Below are 14,574 nucleotides of genomic sequence, written 5' to 3' on the forward strand. Positions count from 1 at the left end.
GATGGATGCAAGCGATCTTTCCCATGTCCTGTTAGTTTTACTCGTACGGATATAGAATCGTTGGCCCAGGGAATGTGCCGAAGACCGCATCACAGGAGTGACTCTTGGGTGAGCGCGATCCAGTAAACGCGGCGAGTATACCTGGTTTCCCGGGGGTGCAGAAGAGAAACAATGGATGATTTCCATGTAACAGGAACCAAGTCCCATGTTCTGAATGGTTGGGGATTGAAATACGCATACCGAAAAGACAGACAGAAAGGCCCACCCGTATTCATGGAGGTAAGATGGTACCTTAGCTACATACTTATGTACATACGGATATATGTATGTACAGTATTACCAGATCATTGTTACCAGTACACGCTGTCTCAATCAGCTCCTATAGAAGCTTTTATACTCTTTCTCTTTTTCTCTTTGTTTCGTCTGCAATCTTCTTGTAGTTTCGTATCTTTTCCTCCCTTCTTTCTTTTCTCGCTTTTTGTTTGAGGCCGATCAAATGACCAAGAAAAAAGAGGGAGAGAGAAATGTAAAGAAAAAACACATACGCACCCGTTCCAATACGGAGAGGATCTTAGTACGGTATTATCGCTCTCACACATTAGCAAGTCCTCTCTCTCTGTTTCTCCCCACCCTCATTGCGAATTAACTAGGGGCTAGAAGGGAAACTAGTAAGAGACCCCTAAACCATTCATTCATCTGGGTCCCGTGTTTTCCTCCCGCTTTCTTTCCCTTCCGTTCTTCGACTCTACGCTGTCCTTTTCGCGCTCCCAACGCGTCTCTTTACTTCATCGTGGGAATTTTCTTCTCATCTAATCCTTTGATTTTTCCCTCCACCTTTCGACAGAAGTAGAGCAGGGCTCCCTCAGTCATCCTTCTCCCATCATAATGTCCTCTCCATCTTCGGCAGGAAAGCGCAAGCGCAGTGCTTCTCAATATCTTCCATCCAACGTAACCTCCGCTGACCTTCTGCAACCGTCATCACGCGATGCGTCGGGTGAAGATGGCGACGATTCGACCGGCCCTAATACTCCGTTATCGGTCAAGTATAAGAAGCAGGCGCCAATTGATGTAACTTCAGCGAGCAATGTTCCACCGTCAAAACGGGCTCGGAAGAGTTCCACGGTTGGTGAGCAGACCAATGGCCCTGCCACCGAAGAACCTTCGGCGCTCAGCAAGGAGGATCCTGGCGAGCCTTCTGAAACTACAGTCGCTAGTAGCGACATTGAAAGCCGCAGCAAGGGCCGGTCGGGATTACAGATCCAGACGACAGATGTTGAAACTAGGGAAGACCTGATGCAGCCACCTGAGCGGGCTGGGTTGCAGGATCCGGTCGGATATCATACCAACCCTCCGCCCGTGGGGCGGCCAGTCCGAGTGTATGCGGATGGTGTCTTTGACTTGTTTCACGTGGGGTATGTTGTCCGGTCGATTTTCCAATTTTGGAATGATGCTAATTGGGTTTCTTGCGTAACAGCCACATGCGTCAACTTGAACAGGCGAAGAAGGCCTTCCCGGACGTGCATCTGATGGTCGGTGTGACTGGAGATGAGGAGACTCATAATCGGAAGGGCCTCACTGTCCTGAGCGGGGCGGAGCGCGCAGAAAGTGTTCGTCATTGTAAATGGGTAGACGAAGTGATCCCCAACTGTCCTTGGGTGGTCACTCCCGAGTTTATTGAGGAGCACATGATTGACTACGTTGCGCATGATGACCTGCCCTACGGTGCAGCCGAGGGAGATGATATCTATGCTCCGATCAAGGCTCAAGGCAAGTTTTTGGTTACCCAGAGGACGGAGGGTGTCAGCACTACGGGAATCATCACTAGGTTAGTTTCCCATGACTCTTATTGTTTGCATTGCGCCGAAGGCTGACAGTTGCAGAATTGTCCGCGATTACGACCAGTACATCTCCCGCCAATTCAAGCGAGGCGCTTCGAGACAGGAGTTGAACGTGTCATGGCTGAAGAAGAACGAATTGGAAATCAAGCGACATGTAGCGGAGATTCGGGACAATATTCGGAACAACTGGACAAGCACGGGCCAAGAGCTTGGCCGAGAATTACGACAACTCTGGCAGAACAGCCGGCCTGGCAGCCCAGCTCCGAGCGCGAGGAACAGTGTTGACATGGGCAGTACACGCGGAAATGTTGTCAGCCCAACCACTGGTACCATGAAGACCCATCTGTCACGAGTGGAGTCAATGGGTCGCCCTGAAAGCCCCATTGGAAATGGACGGAATGAAGACTTTGCAACTGGATACAGCTTGGGATTAATTGGAGGTGTAAGGGCATGGGTAAGGAGATCCTTTCCAGAGAATGGAGCTGCCATCGACTGACAAACGCACAGATGCGCAGCCGTCGGTCACTCTTAGAAAGTCGCGCTCCTTCACCAACCAGCGAAGAAGAGCATGAGTCCGAACAGGAACGCAGCAACGGCCATGTTGAACCATCGAAAGCGCAAGCCAGTGCAGTGACAAATTAAACCAAAGGACATACATAGTGTAACCTTATCAGGTTGCTTTAGCCCTATTCTCAATTGTCTGCTGTCTGTCTGTCAAGAGTATCAGAGGACTGCCGCTTTTCATGTCTCACTAAGCAAGTGATCTAAACACAAGACAAAAAAAATTTCAAAACAAAACGAAACAAGAACAAAAGCAAGAACAAAATAATTGACAGTTTGACATTTATCTCATGGTAATTTGGAAAAGCAAAGGAAACAAGGACGAGAAAAAGAGACATCAAACCAACCAATATCTACTGCTCTTTTTCTCCTTCCATTATCAAATGATCTTACATCAGATGGGTTGATACGAGATAATGTTTTCTTATCGATACTTTTTCTTATCTTCTGGTTGATATTATTATTATGGCATTTGCCAACAGAATCATTTCTTCTGGCGGGTGGAAGAAAGAGATCGCATGCCTCCGATTTTGGGTTGAATTGTATGGAAATCAAGGGAACGGCCAAGGGCTCATGCGTCGTTGTGGTTTTTTTTTATCTGCTGTTGCTTTTTTAATCTGTACTTGTGTCAAATTTGTGAGGGCTGGAGGTTTTACTACTCCTTTTCTTTCCCTCATTCCTTCTGATTGCAGGATACTATCTTTAATAGGTTGCCTTGATCTGTAGATAGATTTAGATAGATATCTGATGGAATCAATCAGGGCGTTCTGTGGGTTGACCACTTTGATTCAGAGCCAGGATCCTTCTCTACGAGGTTGTACCCGGTGCACTGTTACTGGGCAAGAATGGTGGGCTAGACACCTGCGGAGTATATACGAGAAGATGAAGATATTCGGATAAAGGATTGATCGAGACAAATTGATGAACTTGTTTATTCATCTAATCTACCAGATGCAGAAACAAAGCAAGAAATGAGACAATAAAATGAAAATAAAAAAGTCTCTTCCAGGTATCAAAATGCCAGGACACATGGACAACCAGGAAGTATAGAGAGGTTCGAGAAGAAGTAAAAAGAAAAAGATAAAAGACAAGTAAAAGGATAAAATGGGGTATCTCTTTCCAAATTGCAATGGCTCCCTTGTTTTGCATTTTCTTCCCCCTCCCCTTTCGCCTTTTGCAGGTCTTTTTATACTCTGCAATATTTTTGTAGCGGTCAACATAGGGGGGAAATACATCGATCAAGCTGCTGTGATAGCAAGTCGCGGCCGCGTTTTCCTCTCCAGGACGTCATGCACTTCCTCCTCCAAGCCACAGGCCATCCTCGTCTGGAGAGTTGGAATAATGGGTATCTGACCATGCGGCGAACACATGATCTCACGCAGAGCGTCACGCAAAGCCACAGCATCCCGACACAGGTCCTGTTCCATCACTCTCTTGGCGTAAGCATCACAACGGGCGGTGATACCCAATTCGAACGATTTGAGACCCCGCACACATAACATCGGGGAAACCCAGGACTCATCGACCGCCAGACGAAAGCGTTTGCTGCCCAGAATTCCACCATTAGCGTTCCCGCTGAAGCGGCCGAGATCCAGACTGAGATGCAGCTGCTCGAGGCCGCGGAGGGCGGCGATCCGGGTCCAGAACAGAGCCCAGAGGCGATCGTTGTGGGTGTGGGAATAGATGGAGGATTTGTGCTCTTGTCCGGCCATCGGCTGCCAGATGGGCATCCATTGGACAGTGAGACGTTTGATCGCGCGGAGACGATCTGGACAGACAGTCAGAGAGAAGGCGATGAAGGTGTGAAGGTCGTCTACGTCGAAGACGGCGTGAGAATAGAGGATGTCGGCCGCTTCAGCATAGATGGCGCGGCAGGTGCGCAGCAATGCCACGGACGAGTTGCTCAGGAACTCGGGGAGGGAAGTGTGGGTGTGTGGGTACAGCATGCTGTCAGAGTGGCCTGGCATGCGGTTCTCCTGGGCCCGCCAGCGGGCGGGAGTAACGGGGCAGCAGCTGCGGTTGCGGTCGAGAGACGAAGAAAGATTTTTACACCGGACATGGCGGATCTTGTCCTTCAACTGAACTAAATGGACGGCCTCGTCGCCGAAGGCATAATTGTAGATCATAAGACGGATCTCAGCGGGCAGCTTGCGGAACAATAAGCTGTTGGATTGGGATGCCATGGGTCGGGCATACGGGTCGACTGGTTTGGAGGAGGCATTGGAGGAAAGATCAACGGAGGGGGCACAGATCTTGCGTTCCTGGATCAGATCACGAACCGTCTCTTGCCATCTTCGTCCGGTGGAGTAGTAGTGAAAGATGGAGTAGGGATCTCGTAGTAGCCAGGCATCGAAGTGACGCATTGTTCGAGCAGATGTTGATGCTTTACTTGAGATAATTTACCTCAAGAGGTTAGCTCTCAATTTAGCAATCTATATAAGAGAGTGGGAGGTTAGGAGGATTATAATGAGCCGGGAAAGATTAACAATTTAGAAGATGGATGTATAATTGAGAAAAATGTATATGTCTGTCTGTCTGTATATATATATATATATAGGTATATTTGTATGCATAGAGAGAAGCCTGGCCGGTAGAGAGGGGTGGGGAGGAGAAAAGGACGGAGTAACAGTGGAGAACCGTTAGAGTCGACTAGTAGTATGGATATATATATATACATTTAAGAGGTACTGTACCTAAAACTTCTGTCGAATCAACGCCACTGCAAGAATGGGTTCATTCCACCAATGATGTGTCTCGGGAAGTGCCGCAGCCGTCGGGACTTTTCGGTGGCAGTTTTGTAACCCTATGACGTGTTGGCTTGTTTTTTTTTTACCCCTTCCGCTTTCATTTGCTAAATTGATATTGAAAAAATATATATATATATATATACGTAGTATACTGTGATGCTCGGATTATATGAAGGATCAAAGGATATAGAATCTATACATATAGACGCTGATATATGGCGAGACCCTACGGAACCAGAGAGAAAGGGGAAAAATAAAAAAAAAAAGGAACCAAGGTACCCCAGGGGCAAAAACTACGGAGCACTGTTCTCCAGGAAAGCACGGACCAACACCACTTGTCGGGATCTCCACGCACTGCCTGCAACTTGACCTAAGCGCGCTTTTCTTTCCACCTTGAATTCTTCTACTATGTTTACAATCGCAGACACAACCACAACCTATGATTCAATTTAGTTCAAATAGATCAATCATGTCCATCTACGAGAGTAGTATATAGTCTACTACAGTAGTATATATCAAAATCAAATTTACTAGGAAATTCGCGCTGTTGTCGCAGAGAAGGAATCTTCGCTTGCTGTCAAATCCCTCAGATCGTCGTGTCTCTTGCCTCGTCGGCTCCATCATGCATTAGTCGTTTTTTCTTTCTTTTCCCTCCCCCTCGCCCTTACTCCAGGCATTCATTCCTCCGCTCATGCAAGTCGTGACGTCGTCGTGCGACCAATTTCATAACCTTCGTCCTTATTTACTCGGTTTCCTCGTCATCGTCCCTAGCAGCAGCGGGCGCCTCCCGGACGACTGCCACATAGATGGCGCTTCCTAAGATCAGACCGGATCCCATCCAACTCAAGAGAGAAAGGGTGCTCCCCCAAATAACGCGGTCATAAATCAACGCAAAGACCATCTGCATGTAAATCATGGACGTGGCCCGCGATCCGGACGAGCTGTGCGATGATGCCTTAGGCTCATCGCTCTCGTTACCCGTTGATGTGTATGATCTCCTCGGTGGAGGAGCATAGGACAGGCCTGCAGTCAAGAGGAATTGGAGGAGAAACCCACAAACTCCCAAACCCAAGAGCAGGGTCCATTCTAATAGGGTCCCTGGTAGCTCCAGAGCAATGGAAGGCATCGCCAGAATGGCTACGGTCGACACTATGGTCGTGAACAAGGAAAAATAGGTAACCGACACAAGCGGGTGGCAGCGCTGTCCGATCATTCGGATGGACGAGTACGCGCAAGATGCCCCCATGACGCCCATGAGCGCCGTGGCAATAGCCAGGATATGTTGGTATTCGTCTGCAGAATGGGGCTGTTTACCATTGCCCGCCTCGGGGGATGTTGAGAAAACCGAGAGAGGCCGTGCGATCAGCACCACTCCCACTAGCGATACTACGCCGGCAAGTTGTTGCTTGCGGGTGAAAGTTTCGTTGGGGATGAAGAGAGAGCAGGCGTAGCAGGTAAGGATAGGCGCTAAGAAAGTTAACACTGTCGCCTCGGACAGTGGTAGGTATTGGACAGAATAATACAGCCCATAAACGCCAAAAAAGCCACCGGCTGCGCGAAGCAGCAGCAGATGAAGTACAGGGCGGGTGCCCAAGGGATGAGGGACTTTGGTATACCACATGTACAGATAACTGACTACCACCGTGATGGACATGCGGGCGAACAAGATCTGGGATGAGCTTTTAGTATTGGACATATGAGAGTGAAAGAGAGAGAAGGAACCAATAGAACCCCTCAAAGCTGGCCCTAAAGTCAAATCATCATACCTGAAAGGGATGAAATCCTTCCCCATTTCTCCCTTTGATCTCCAGAATTTGAGTCATGACATTCATGGAAGCGCCGAAGAACTGCGCCAGCAGGACAAGGATCATCCCCTTACCCTGGAGCCAGAGTTCGCGCCCTGAATCCTGCACCGTTTTCCACCATGATGACGTTGATGGTGATACCGGTGGGTTCGATCCCAGTAAGGGGGTCCGCTCATCTACATGGGCGTTGACTGGGCGCGGTTTTCTCCAACAAAACAGCGCAGAAAATGGGCTATTGGTGTCGGCTTTGGCTGTCGATTCTGAGCCGATGGGAGGTCGATTACCATCCTGACTGGTTGACGAAGACCGCGTCATATTAGGCGTGGACCGATATGTGACTCCTTTCCTTGGGTCCCAGGTAAAGATCTAGAAGTAGAAGAGGAGGAAGTCCAAAACAAATGTAGGTAGACTTGAGAATAGTAGATCATGCGAAAGATTAACTTCAAAGACTAATGGAAGTTCAATTGTCAGCTGAACCCTTTCAGAAGCTGCACAGCAAGAGAGAAAAAGAGAAATAGCAAAAGAAAAAAGAAACAAAACTTTTTTGTTCAATGTGCAGCAGCCGTGTGACTTTAGAGCGCTATCGGCGTCAAATAAGGTCCAAATAAAAACGTGGGTGGATCGCCTTAAAAGACCCACTTTGTTGATATTAATTGAATTTCATATTGAGAAAATCATGGCTAGTATAAACAACAAACTACTAGTATTAAAATATTAAATAATTCAGGACGGAAAAAGAAAAGCTAATTTATTCAACTCTTTTATTTTCTTTCTTTCTATTTTTTTCTACTTTCATCTTATTAAGTAAATTGCAAGCCTTTTGCATTTAATATCAAGGATTAGTCCATGATGGGATGCCCCCCCTTTCGTCGCACAACTAATCCGTTTCCTTTTCCTTTTCCGTTTTCTCCTGTTGTATATATATCTATATCTATATCTATATCTATATTAGTGTATTTATCTTATACCTTTATATGTGAAATGAGGGCTGCATGTACGTTATATGGTTACATCACTATATACAAAAGGACACGATCTTTAATTGGTTCCCTCAGCCTTTAGTGTTGTGGAGGGTTCCTATTACCTAACATGCTGTGCCCCTGGGGAAAGTTTCAAGCCGACGGTTCTGACAATAATGGCTTCACTTACCCTGCTTGGCTCATGGAGACATTTGCGGAGTGACCATTGTGTGGGTTGTAGGGTTATATCTGTCTATCAATAGAAGGCAGTAGGGCAAGGAGTAACAAATACATTGATATGAGTTAGTACGATCAACGGACTCGGTTTTATACAAAGGTAAATGTATCGCCTCCCGTTTCGCGCAGCATGTTGCCGACTCGTTTGGTTCCAACGATCCTCTCCAATTTTAGTGCATCCCACTTGGAGAACAGGGCACGTACGCCTCCCTCGGCCGCCTGATCAATCGCCGCTGGATCTATTCCCAAAAATCCAACAATTTCGCCCCAGAAAGTCGGGTTTTCTGGTACTCCATACATGATGATCCGCTTGACTCCTCGGATCTGGTACCGCCGGAAATGATGAAATCTTTCTGTATATAGCAATACCGAGTGCCGGCCATTCATAAAATGCGTGCGGGCACGTGAAATGTCTCGAGTGTCCGAGTATTCCGAGATCGCGCCAAAGGAGACGTTGGTGGTCTGCGCAGAGGTGGCAAAGTAATTTCGTACACGGACGAAATCCAAGTACGATGGAATGAAGATTAAGATCCCACCACTATTGGTATTCCGACCAGACGTGATATTGCGGACTAAGGATGATAATACCGTGGTGGTGAAGTGTTTGAATCGCGCATCTGGGTCTTTCGCCGGCGAGAGAGTATCGAACCGGGAGAAGGTCTGCTTCACAGATACGGGAAGTGGGATCTCAGAGATCGCCCCGGCATAGGCTGGTATTATTTTGACCTTGCCGGAGACGTTTTGCATATGCGTAGAAAAGATCGAGTTTATCTCTGGGGTAATAAATGAAGCTAGTATGATCATTTGGCGGACATATCGTGCGTTGTTGTCCAAGTACCATGTCCGCACGCGGCTAAAGTCACAGCCGTGCGCCTCCCTCGGCTGAAGGTTAAGATGCTTGAAGATATAGTCGACGTGGTCCCAATTCTGCATGAGAAGCGCATCGGCATGATCTGCTATAACGACCTCTATGGAAGATAAAAAGTCATGATCACGTTTCTTTGCGCTATATGAAGTTAGCATGAAGTTCGAGCTTCTAGCGCATTGGGAAACCTACTCTGCTTGGTCCATAATTGTGCGCAACCCCAGTGGACTGGCAAGGATCACATCTGAAGCGTAGAACTGTGAAAAGAACTTGACAGATTTCCTCGTGAATTTGAGGCCCAGCCGGAACATGTCGTCATCATTTCCACCGAACAATTCTCGAAAGTCCTCGGGTTTGCTCTCCCAGGACCGGTCATCTGTTGCAGAGAAGGTATCCGTGAACCGCTTTTTGTTCTCTTGCTGTTCAGGTTGGAAGAGCTGGGTGATGGACTCTACTACTCGTACACAAGCTTGTTTGGTCGGGAGGAGGTACAGCACCTTAGGCCGGGTGAAACCTTGATCGCGCAAGTCGAGGTCGACGTCTTGTTCCTTTGCGACACGAGCGTTGTTCTTAAGCACACGGTCTCGGGTCTTCAACACATGGTTGACAGCATGAACAGCCAGAAGGTCCCGCAGCTGAGCCGAGTTGTATGTTGTTCTGGCGCCATATAAGACGTCTTGGTAATCAAAGATATAGGGAGCCAGGTGTTGGGCATAGTCGTCGATCTGAGGGATATGCTCCATGGCGGGCGCTTTCAACTTCTTCTTGAGCTGTAATATGATAAGTAACATTCCGCATATCAACTGTTCGCAGGACAGCCATTTCCTACCTTTAAACTCGTGATAGTCTTCAGGGTAGGCAGAAACGACGATTCGCTTCCAGTATCCGGTACAGCGCGGACTAATTTCAAGTCTTCGGAGAGCTCTCTCTTCATAGATTTCCACCTTTTCTCCCCTACAGCCGTAATTTGTCGAGAAAGTTCGTCTTCTTTTAGAGCCGCGAAATGCGCTTCGAAGGGGTCACTGTCTGCTAGTTGTTAGTAAGTAGATCGAACCCATCGCGATATCCCGGAAAGCTTCACCATCTTCATCATCACTGTCTGCTTGACCATCAACATCTGCCACATTTACGCGATCTTCGTCCTCTTCGCCCTCTTCATCGGAAGGATCCTGCTGCTCGTCTTCCAATAATTCCTCGTCCTCCTCTCCGATTGCGGTTGCAACAATGTGTTTCCGAGTCGCCTCTCTTTTATCATCCTTCTGTTCAGTCTTTCTCTTTTTTCGTGCCGGTCCCTTAGAGTCAGCGGTTGTATTGAGTAACTGAAGTAATTCGTTATATGGGCGTGACGACTTTTCGTCTTCTTTGTCCTCCTCGCTGTCTGACGATGCCTTGTCTATAGGTTCTCCGTAGTCCATTTCATCACCAAGATGGTCTTCAAATTGGCTATCCTCCCCACTAGAAGAATCTTCCGCCCTGAGTGAACTGGTTAGCTAGGCCCAGAGACCTAACGGGAGAAGCTCACTCTATCTCATCTACTCGTGACGTTGTGAAGGCGTTTCTCTTCTTTACGGTGGCATTGGCACGGCCACCACGGCCACCACGGCCTCCGCGACCTCTGGAACCTCTATTTCGAGGGGGAACCATTTGGGTAAAGATTCAATGTACCTAGAAGGGGTTGTGTTCTAGCTCTTAAGTCGCCGAACTTATTTTTTTTCCTTGGGGTGGTTTTTTTACTTTTCTTTTTGGGGTGGAAATGCTTATCTTATCTTAGCGCGAAATTCCATTTGCGCACACACAATTTGAGCCTCGCAGAACCTCCGTCGGCGCAGAGTCTAGCGGGCGGAAGAACTAATAAAAAAGAGTGCTACTCTCTACCACGCTGAGGAAGATACCAAGTGAAGAGTTGTGTGAGAGAGAAAAGCCATCTGCGCATCTTATATTTTCTATCCATCATGGCTGAAACTGATTCTTACCTTCATCTTGCTCGCCCTCTGGGCCCGGTGGCAGTGGGGTCTGCACCGACTACCGCCCCTCTGAATGTTGTCATTCATCCTCAGGTACGTTTGCTATATCAGGGCTGATAGCTAAAGGACGACGTTATTGATACATCTGGCAGGCACTCTTCTCGATCCTTGATCATTCCCTTCGTCGCAATGCCGACCAGGAACGTGTCATCGGAACCCTGCTAGGAACCAGGTCAGAGGATGGAACTGAAGTGGAAATTCGCACGACTTTCGCTGTTGGACACACCGAGACGACGGACCAGGTTGAGGTCGACATGGAATACCAAAAGCAAATGCTTGCATTGCATCTCAAGGCAAACCCTAAGGAAGTCCTGGTCGGTTGGTACGCCACTTCGTCCGAGTTGAACACCTTCTCCGCTTTGATCCAGAACTTCTACAGCGGCCAGGGTGATGGAACTTTCCCTCACCCCGCCGTCCACTTGACTGTCTCTACCGAACCTGGCAAAGATGTTGAGACTCGTGCCTACATTTCTGCTCCTGTTGGTGTGACTGCAGAGAGAGCCGCCGACAGCGCTGCCTTCATCCCCGTCCCTTACGAGATCCGCTATGGTGAGACCGAAAAGAGTGGCCTGGAGTCTATTGCTGCCGCTCGCGATTCTGAAAACCGTGCCGCAAACATCTTTACTGATATTGAGGCTCTCGAGCGTGCGATCGAGGAGGTTCTTGGTATGATCGACCGTGTTTCTCGATATGTCGAGTCTGTTATCGATGAGGAGGCTCCCGCGTCGACAGCATTAGGCCAGTTCCTTCTCAACGCTCTCGCCTTGGCACCGAAGGTTGAGCCCGCTGATATTGAGCGGGATTTGTATGTTTTCCCCTTTCTTATTAACCTCAATCCTATGCCCTGCTGGGGCTGGGTAATGCATCCCTGAATGCTAACGAATCATACAGCAACAACCACATCCAGGACGTACTGGTTGTCTCCTACTTGGCCAACACCATCCGTACACAGATGGAACTGTCCAACCGCCTAGCAACCGCTCAGCTCACTCTTGGCGGCGAGTCCGGCCATGCAGAGTCCGGTCAACGCGGAGGCCAGAGGGGCGGCAAAGGAGGCCGTGGAGGGCAGCAGCGGACTCAAGACCGGGGTGGAGAGGAGGCTCGCGCGTAAAGAGGGAAAAACAAAATAAATGACCATCTATAAAGACACAGTTCTTTTCTCTTGACATCTCTTGTCCCATCCATTTTTCTTCTCGCATCTATTTTCCCACCACTCTGTTTACCCCAATCTTTCCTTGATATGTGTCTAGGGTTCTATCTCGTCCAGGGTTATCTTTCTTGTGGAAAAAGCTTGTTTTCAGTTCTGCTCCCATTGTCTCTCTGCTGTGGCATTACAATCTCGGCTGCCGGGGGCATTATCAAATCAAATTGGCGAGCGAAAGCAAAAGGCCAAAAAAAAGAAAAAGAAAAAAAGGAACCAGAAGAGCATGGCGTACGGGAGTCAATCTGGCTTTGTTCAGAGTGATTAAAGAGGGAGTTGTGCAAGTTGGGAAGAGTAAGGGCTTGAGACCCTTTATGACAGGGGCCTCTTTACTTTGATGATATAGTGTAGACTTGATGGTTACGAAGCTGCTTTTCATAGCGGCGTGTTAATCATGATGAATGGATATATGTACTGAAGCAACGAGTATCTGCACTTCTAGCTGATAAAATGACAAATCATGAGCATTGGTTTTATCTTGATTGCACTTAGCTCGTGAAACTTACCTGGTATAAGAAGCCTTGCCTTTCAATCCCAAGTTTAGGAAGGAGCCCGGATCAATTTCCCAATAACGCCCTGCCCTGACACAAGTGGTATCCTAAATTTGTTTAAAAGCCGTGACCGGAACTAGAACGCCTGAGAAGTAAAAGAAATTGGAGAGCAGAAAGATATCGAAAATAGTTGAGAGACATCGGTTACCAACTTAACCGGTCTTCCTCTTCTTCGAAACAGTCGTATCTTCCGTAGCATCTGAATCTCTTCTAGCAGTTCTCTTTCCTTTTCCCTTGCTCTTCTTGCTATCGGCACCATCGCCCAGGTCCTCAAGCTCCTTCTTGCTAGCATCCTTCAAGTTTCCAACCTGGTCATCATTCTGATCGAACGCCTTTCGAGCCTCTTTCAATTCACGCTCCATACGCAAGAGCTCCTGGACACGACCGAGTTTATTAGGATCGCGGCGCAGCGCAAACCGGAAGTCATCAACCTTGATCTTCTGACGGCGCGAGTAGGCGGCATACTGAGCTGCGCCGTGGCACATCTCCAGAACAAAGTCGGTAACAATCTCATCGAGTACACGGACCGTTTCAGGAAGGGGCTCCGAAGGGAAAGATGGGTGCGGGCTTGGGTCACCATATGCTAGAAGGAGGAGGCGCACTATCAATTCGAGGCATGTAATGTGAGCAACGAGATTATAACGAAGGAAGGACCAGAGGGTTTACATTCGGCGGCAAAGTTCATCTGGCCCTTGTGCCTAGCGGCACGGGCTCTTGGTTCGGCCATGGCGGAAGAGTGCTTCTTGCCTTAGAAATGGCTTGCGGGGTAGGATCCTCGTTCTTCGCAATGTTCGGTTTGAATGCAGGGCGATAACCGGCGCGGATTAGAGCTGTCTCCTGAGGATTAAATGGCCAAGGTGGAGCAAGTTGGCTCGGCACATGGCCAGAGCTGGGTTGTCGGGGTGAAGCGGATGGGCTGGACGATGACGAAGAGGCAGAAGCGATTGGCCGAGTTCTTGCTGTTGGAGCTGTTGGAGGCTGCACATTGGGGAGGTGACCTGGGCGGTGAGAGTGGTTGGCGGATATTATGGGCAGAATCTCGGATTCACAGGACGGAACTTGGAGACAGATATCTTTAGACTTCATTGAGTTTGGGTTGGAGATTTGAGGTTAAAGAGTAGAACAGTTTCTGAACGGGAAATCCAAGCAAAATGGTGAGTGAATTCACTGTGAATATTGCCTACCTCTCTAGACGGTGCCCACTATCTAAGCCCTGCCACAGGCTCGACGTTGATAAGATGACAACCAGCTAACAGAGATACGTGTGGTAGTCTGCCTTATTCAATTTTCAATCACTACTTCTAGTGATCTTGCTCATCATCTGCACAAGTACTTATGCTCACTCCATAATGCCCGGAATCATGGACCGAAATCAGCACGGGTAGGTGCTACTTTCTGTTTTCCTTTGTGATGTCAATGAAAGAGATGAGACTCATGCCCTCCTCATTCGAAGTTTCTTCGGGATATTTTGGAAATGTGCTCGAATCGGCGAACGGCTGAGTCCGTACGTCAGTATCTGCTGCATCTTGATGGCTGTGAGTATTGTATGCATGGTGGGAGGAAAAACCAGCGAGACTAATGATACTGAGTAGGTCTCAATCTTCTTTGGGGGTTAAATGAATTCTTTCACAGTTTACCGGATCTTTTTCTTCCCTTCTAAATAATTCTCATATCAATTCATAAATGAAGATAGCATGGTTCTTTTACCAGCGATCGGCATTACGTAATTTCTCATGTTGGTTTGTACATAAAATTATATTGCAGTGAGTTCTCATGGTTATTTACA

General features: G+C 48.0%; 8 protein-coding genes across 8 annotated transcripts; 3 read left to right on the forward strand and 5 right to left on the reverse strand.

Annotated features, from left to right (window-relative positions):
- Nucleotides 1-609: 609 nt before the first annotated feature.
- Nucleotides 610-2,672, forward strand: BDW43DRAFT_192249 (choline-phosphate cytidylyltransferase). Its single transcript, XM_032039032.1, has 4 exons — nt 610-1,412; nt 1,475-1,825; nt 1,881-2,292; nt 2,346-2,672. The coding sequence occupies exons 1-4, from the start codon at nt 886-888 to the stop codon at nt 2,478-2,480; spliced, it is 1,425 nt and encodes a 474-aa protein (XP_031896150.1). The 5' UTR covers nt 610-885; the 3' UTR covers nt 2,481-2,672.
- A 562-nt stretch (nt 2,673-3,234) lies between these two features.
- Nucleotides 3,235-3,729, reverse strand: BDW43DRAFT_192201 (uncharacterized protein). Its single transcript, XM_032039031.1, has one exon. The coding sequence runs from the start codon at nt 3,632-3,634 to the stop codon at nt 3,344-3,346; it is 291 nt and encodes a 96-aa protein (XP_031896151.1). The 5' UTR covers nt 3,635-3,729; the 3' UTR covers nt 3,235-3,343.
- BDW43DRAFT_192087 (uncharacterized protein) lies at nt 3,382-5,027 on the reverse strand. Its single transcript, XM_032039030.1, has one exon. The coding sequence runs from the start codon at nt 4,760-4,762 to the stop codon at nt 3,638-3,640; it is 1,125 nt and encodes a 374-aa protein (XP_031896152.1). The 5' UTR covers nt 4,763-5,027; the 3' UTR covers nt 3,382-3,637.
- Nucleotides 5,028-5,388: 361 nt separating this feature from the next.
- Nucleotides 5,389-7,475, reverse strand: BDW43DRAFT_288642 (DMT family transporter). Its single transcript, XM_032043304.1, has 2 exons — nt 6,913-7,475; nt 5,389-6,815 (listed from the first exon to the last, which is right to left on the reverse strand). The coding sequence occupies exons 1-2, from the start codon at nt 7,264-7,266 to the stop codon at nt 5,889-5,891; spliced, it is 1,281 nt and encodes a 426-aa protein (XP_031896153.1). The 5' UTR covers nt 7,267-7,475; the 3' UTR covers nt 5,389-5,888.
- A 443-nt stretch (nt 7,476-7,918) lies between these two features.
- On the reverse strand, nt 7,919-10,711 carry BDW43DRAFT_288645 (UTP25 family protein). The gene is made up of 5 exons (XM_032043305.1): nt 10,535-10,711; nt 10,094-10,485; nt 9,842-10,038; nt 9,205-9,782; nt 7,919-9,153 (listed from the first exon to the last, which is right to left on the reverse strand). The coding sequence occupies exons 1-5, from the start codon at nt 10,654-10,656 to the stop codon at nt 8,238-8,240; spliced, it is 2,205 nt and encodes a 734-aa protein (XP_031896154.1). The 5' UTR covers nt 10,657-10,711; the 3' UTR covers nt 7,919-8,237.
- A 128-nt stretch (nt 10,712-10,839) lies between these two features.
- Nucleotides 10,840-12,271, forward strand: BDW43DRAFT_192334 (eukaryotic translation initiation factor 3 subunit F). The gene is made up of 3 exons (XM_032039033.1): nt 10,840-11,069; nt 11,129-11,841; nt 11,928-12,271. Exons 1-3 carry the CDS (start codon nt 10,965-10,967, stop codon nt 12,145-12,147), a joined length of 1,038 nt encoding a protein of 345 aa, XP_031896155.1. The 5' UTR covers nt 10,840-10,964; the 3' UTR covers nt 12,148-12,271.
- Nucleotides 12,272-12,696: 425 nt separating this feature from the next.
- On the reverse strand, nt 12,697-13,719 carry BDW43DRAFT_192400 (putative transcription initiation factor TFIID subunit 13). Its single transcript, XM_032039034.1, has 3 exons — nt 13,455-13,719; nt 12,763-13,389; nt 12,697-12,714 (listed from the first exon to the last, which is right to left on the reverse strand). The coding sequence occupies exons 1-2, from the start codon at nt 13,513-13,515 to the stop codon at nt 12,941-12,943; spliced, it is 510 nt and encodes a 169-aa protein (XP_031896156.1). The 5' UTR covers nt 13,516-13,719; the 3' UTR covers nt 12,697-12,714; nt 12,763-12,940.
- A 204-nt stretch (nt 13,720-13,923) lies between these two features.
- Nucleotides 13,924-14,381, forward strand: BDW43DRAFT_288652 (uncharacterized protein; the record flags this gene model as incomplete). Its single annotated transcript, XM_032043307.1, has 3 exons — nt 13,924-13,942; nt 14,000-14,169; nt 14,242-14,381. The coding sequence occupies exons 2-3, from the start codon at nt 14,138-14,140 to the stop codon at nt 14,378-14,380; spliced, it is 171 nt and encodes a 56-aa protein (XP_031896157.1). The 5' UTR covers nt 13,924-13,942; nt 14,000-14,137.
- Between the last annotated feature and the right edge of the window lie 193 nt (nt 14,382-14,574).

This window comes from Aspergillus alliaceus (genome assembly GCF_009176365.1).
Source record: "Aspergillus alliaceus strain CBS 536.65 unplaced genomic scaffold BDW43scaffold_54, whole genome shotgun sequence".
In the NCBI taxonomy this organism is placed as follows: domain Eukaryota; kingdom Fungi; phylum Ascomycota; class Eurotiomycetes; order Eurotiales; family Aspergillaceae; genus Aspergillus; species Aspergillus alliaceus.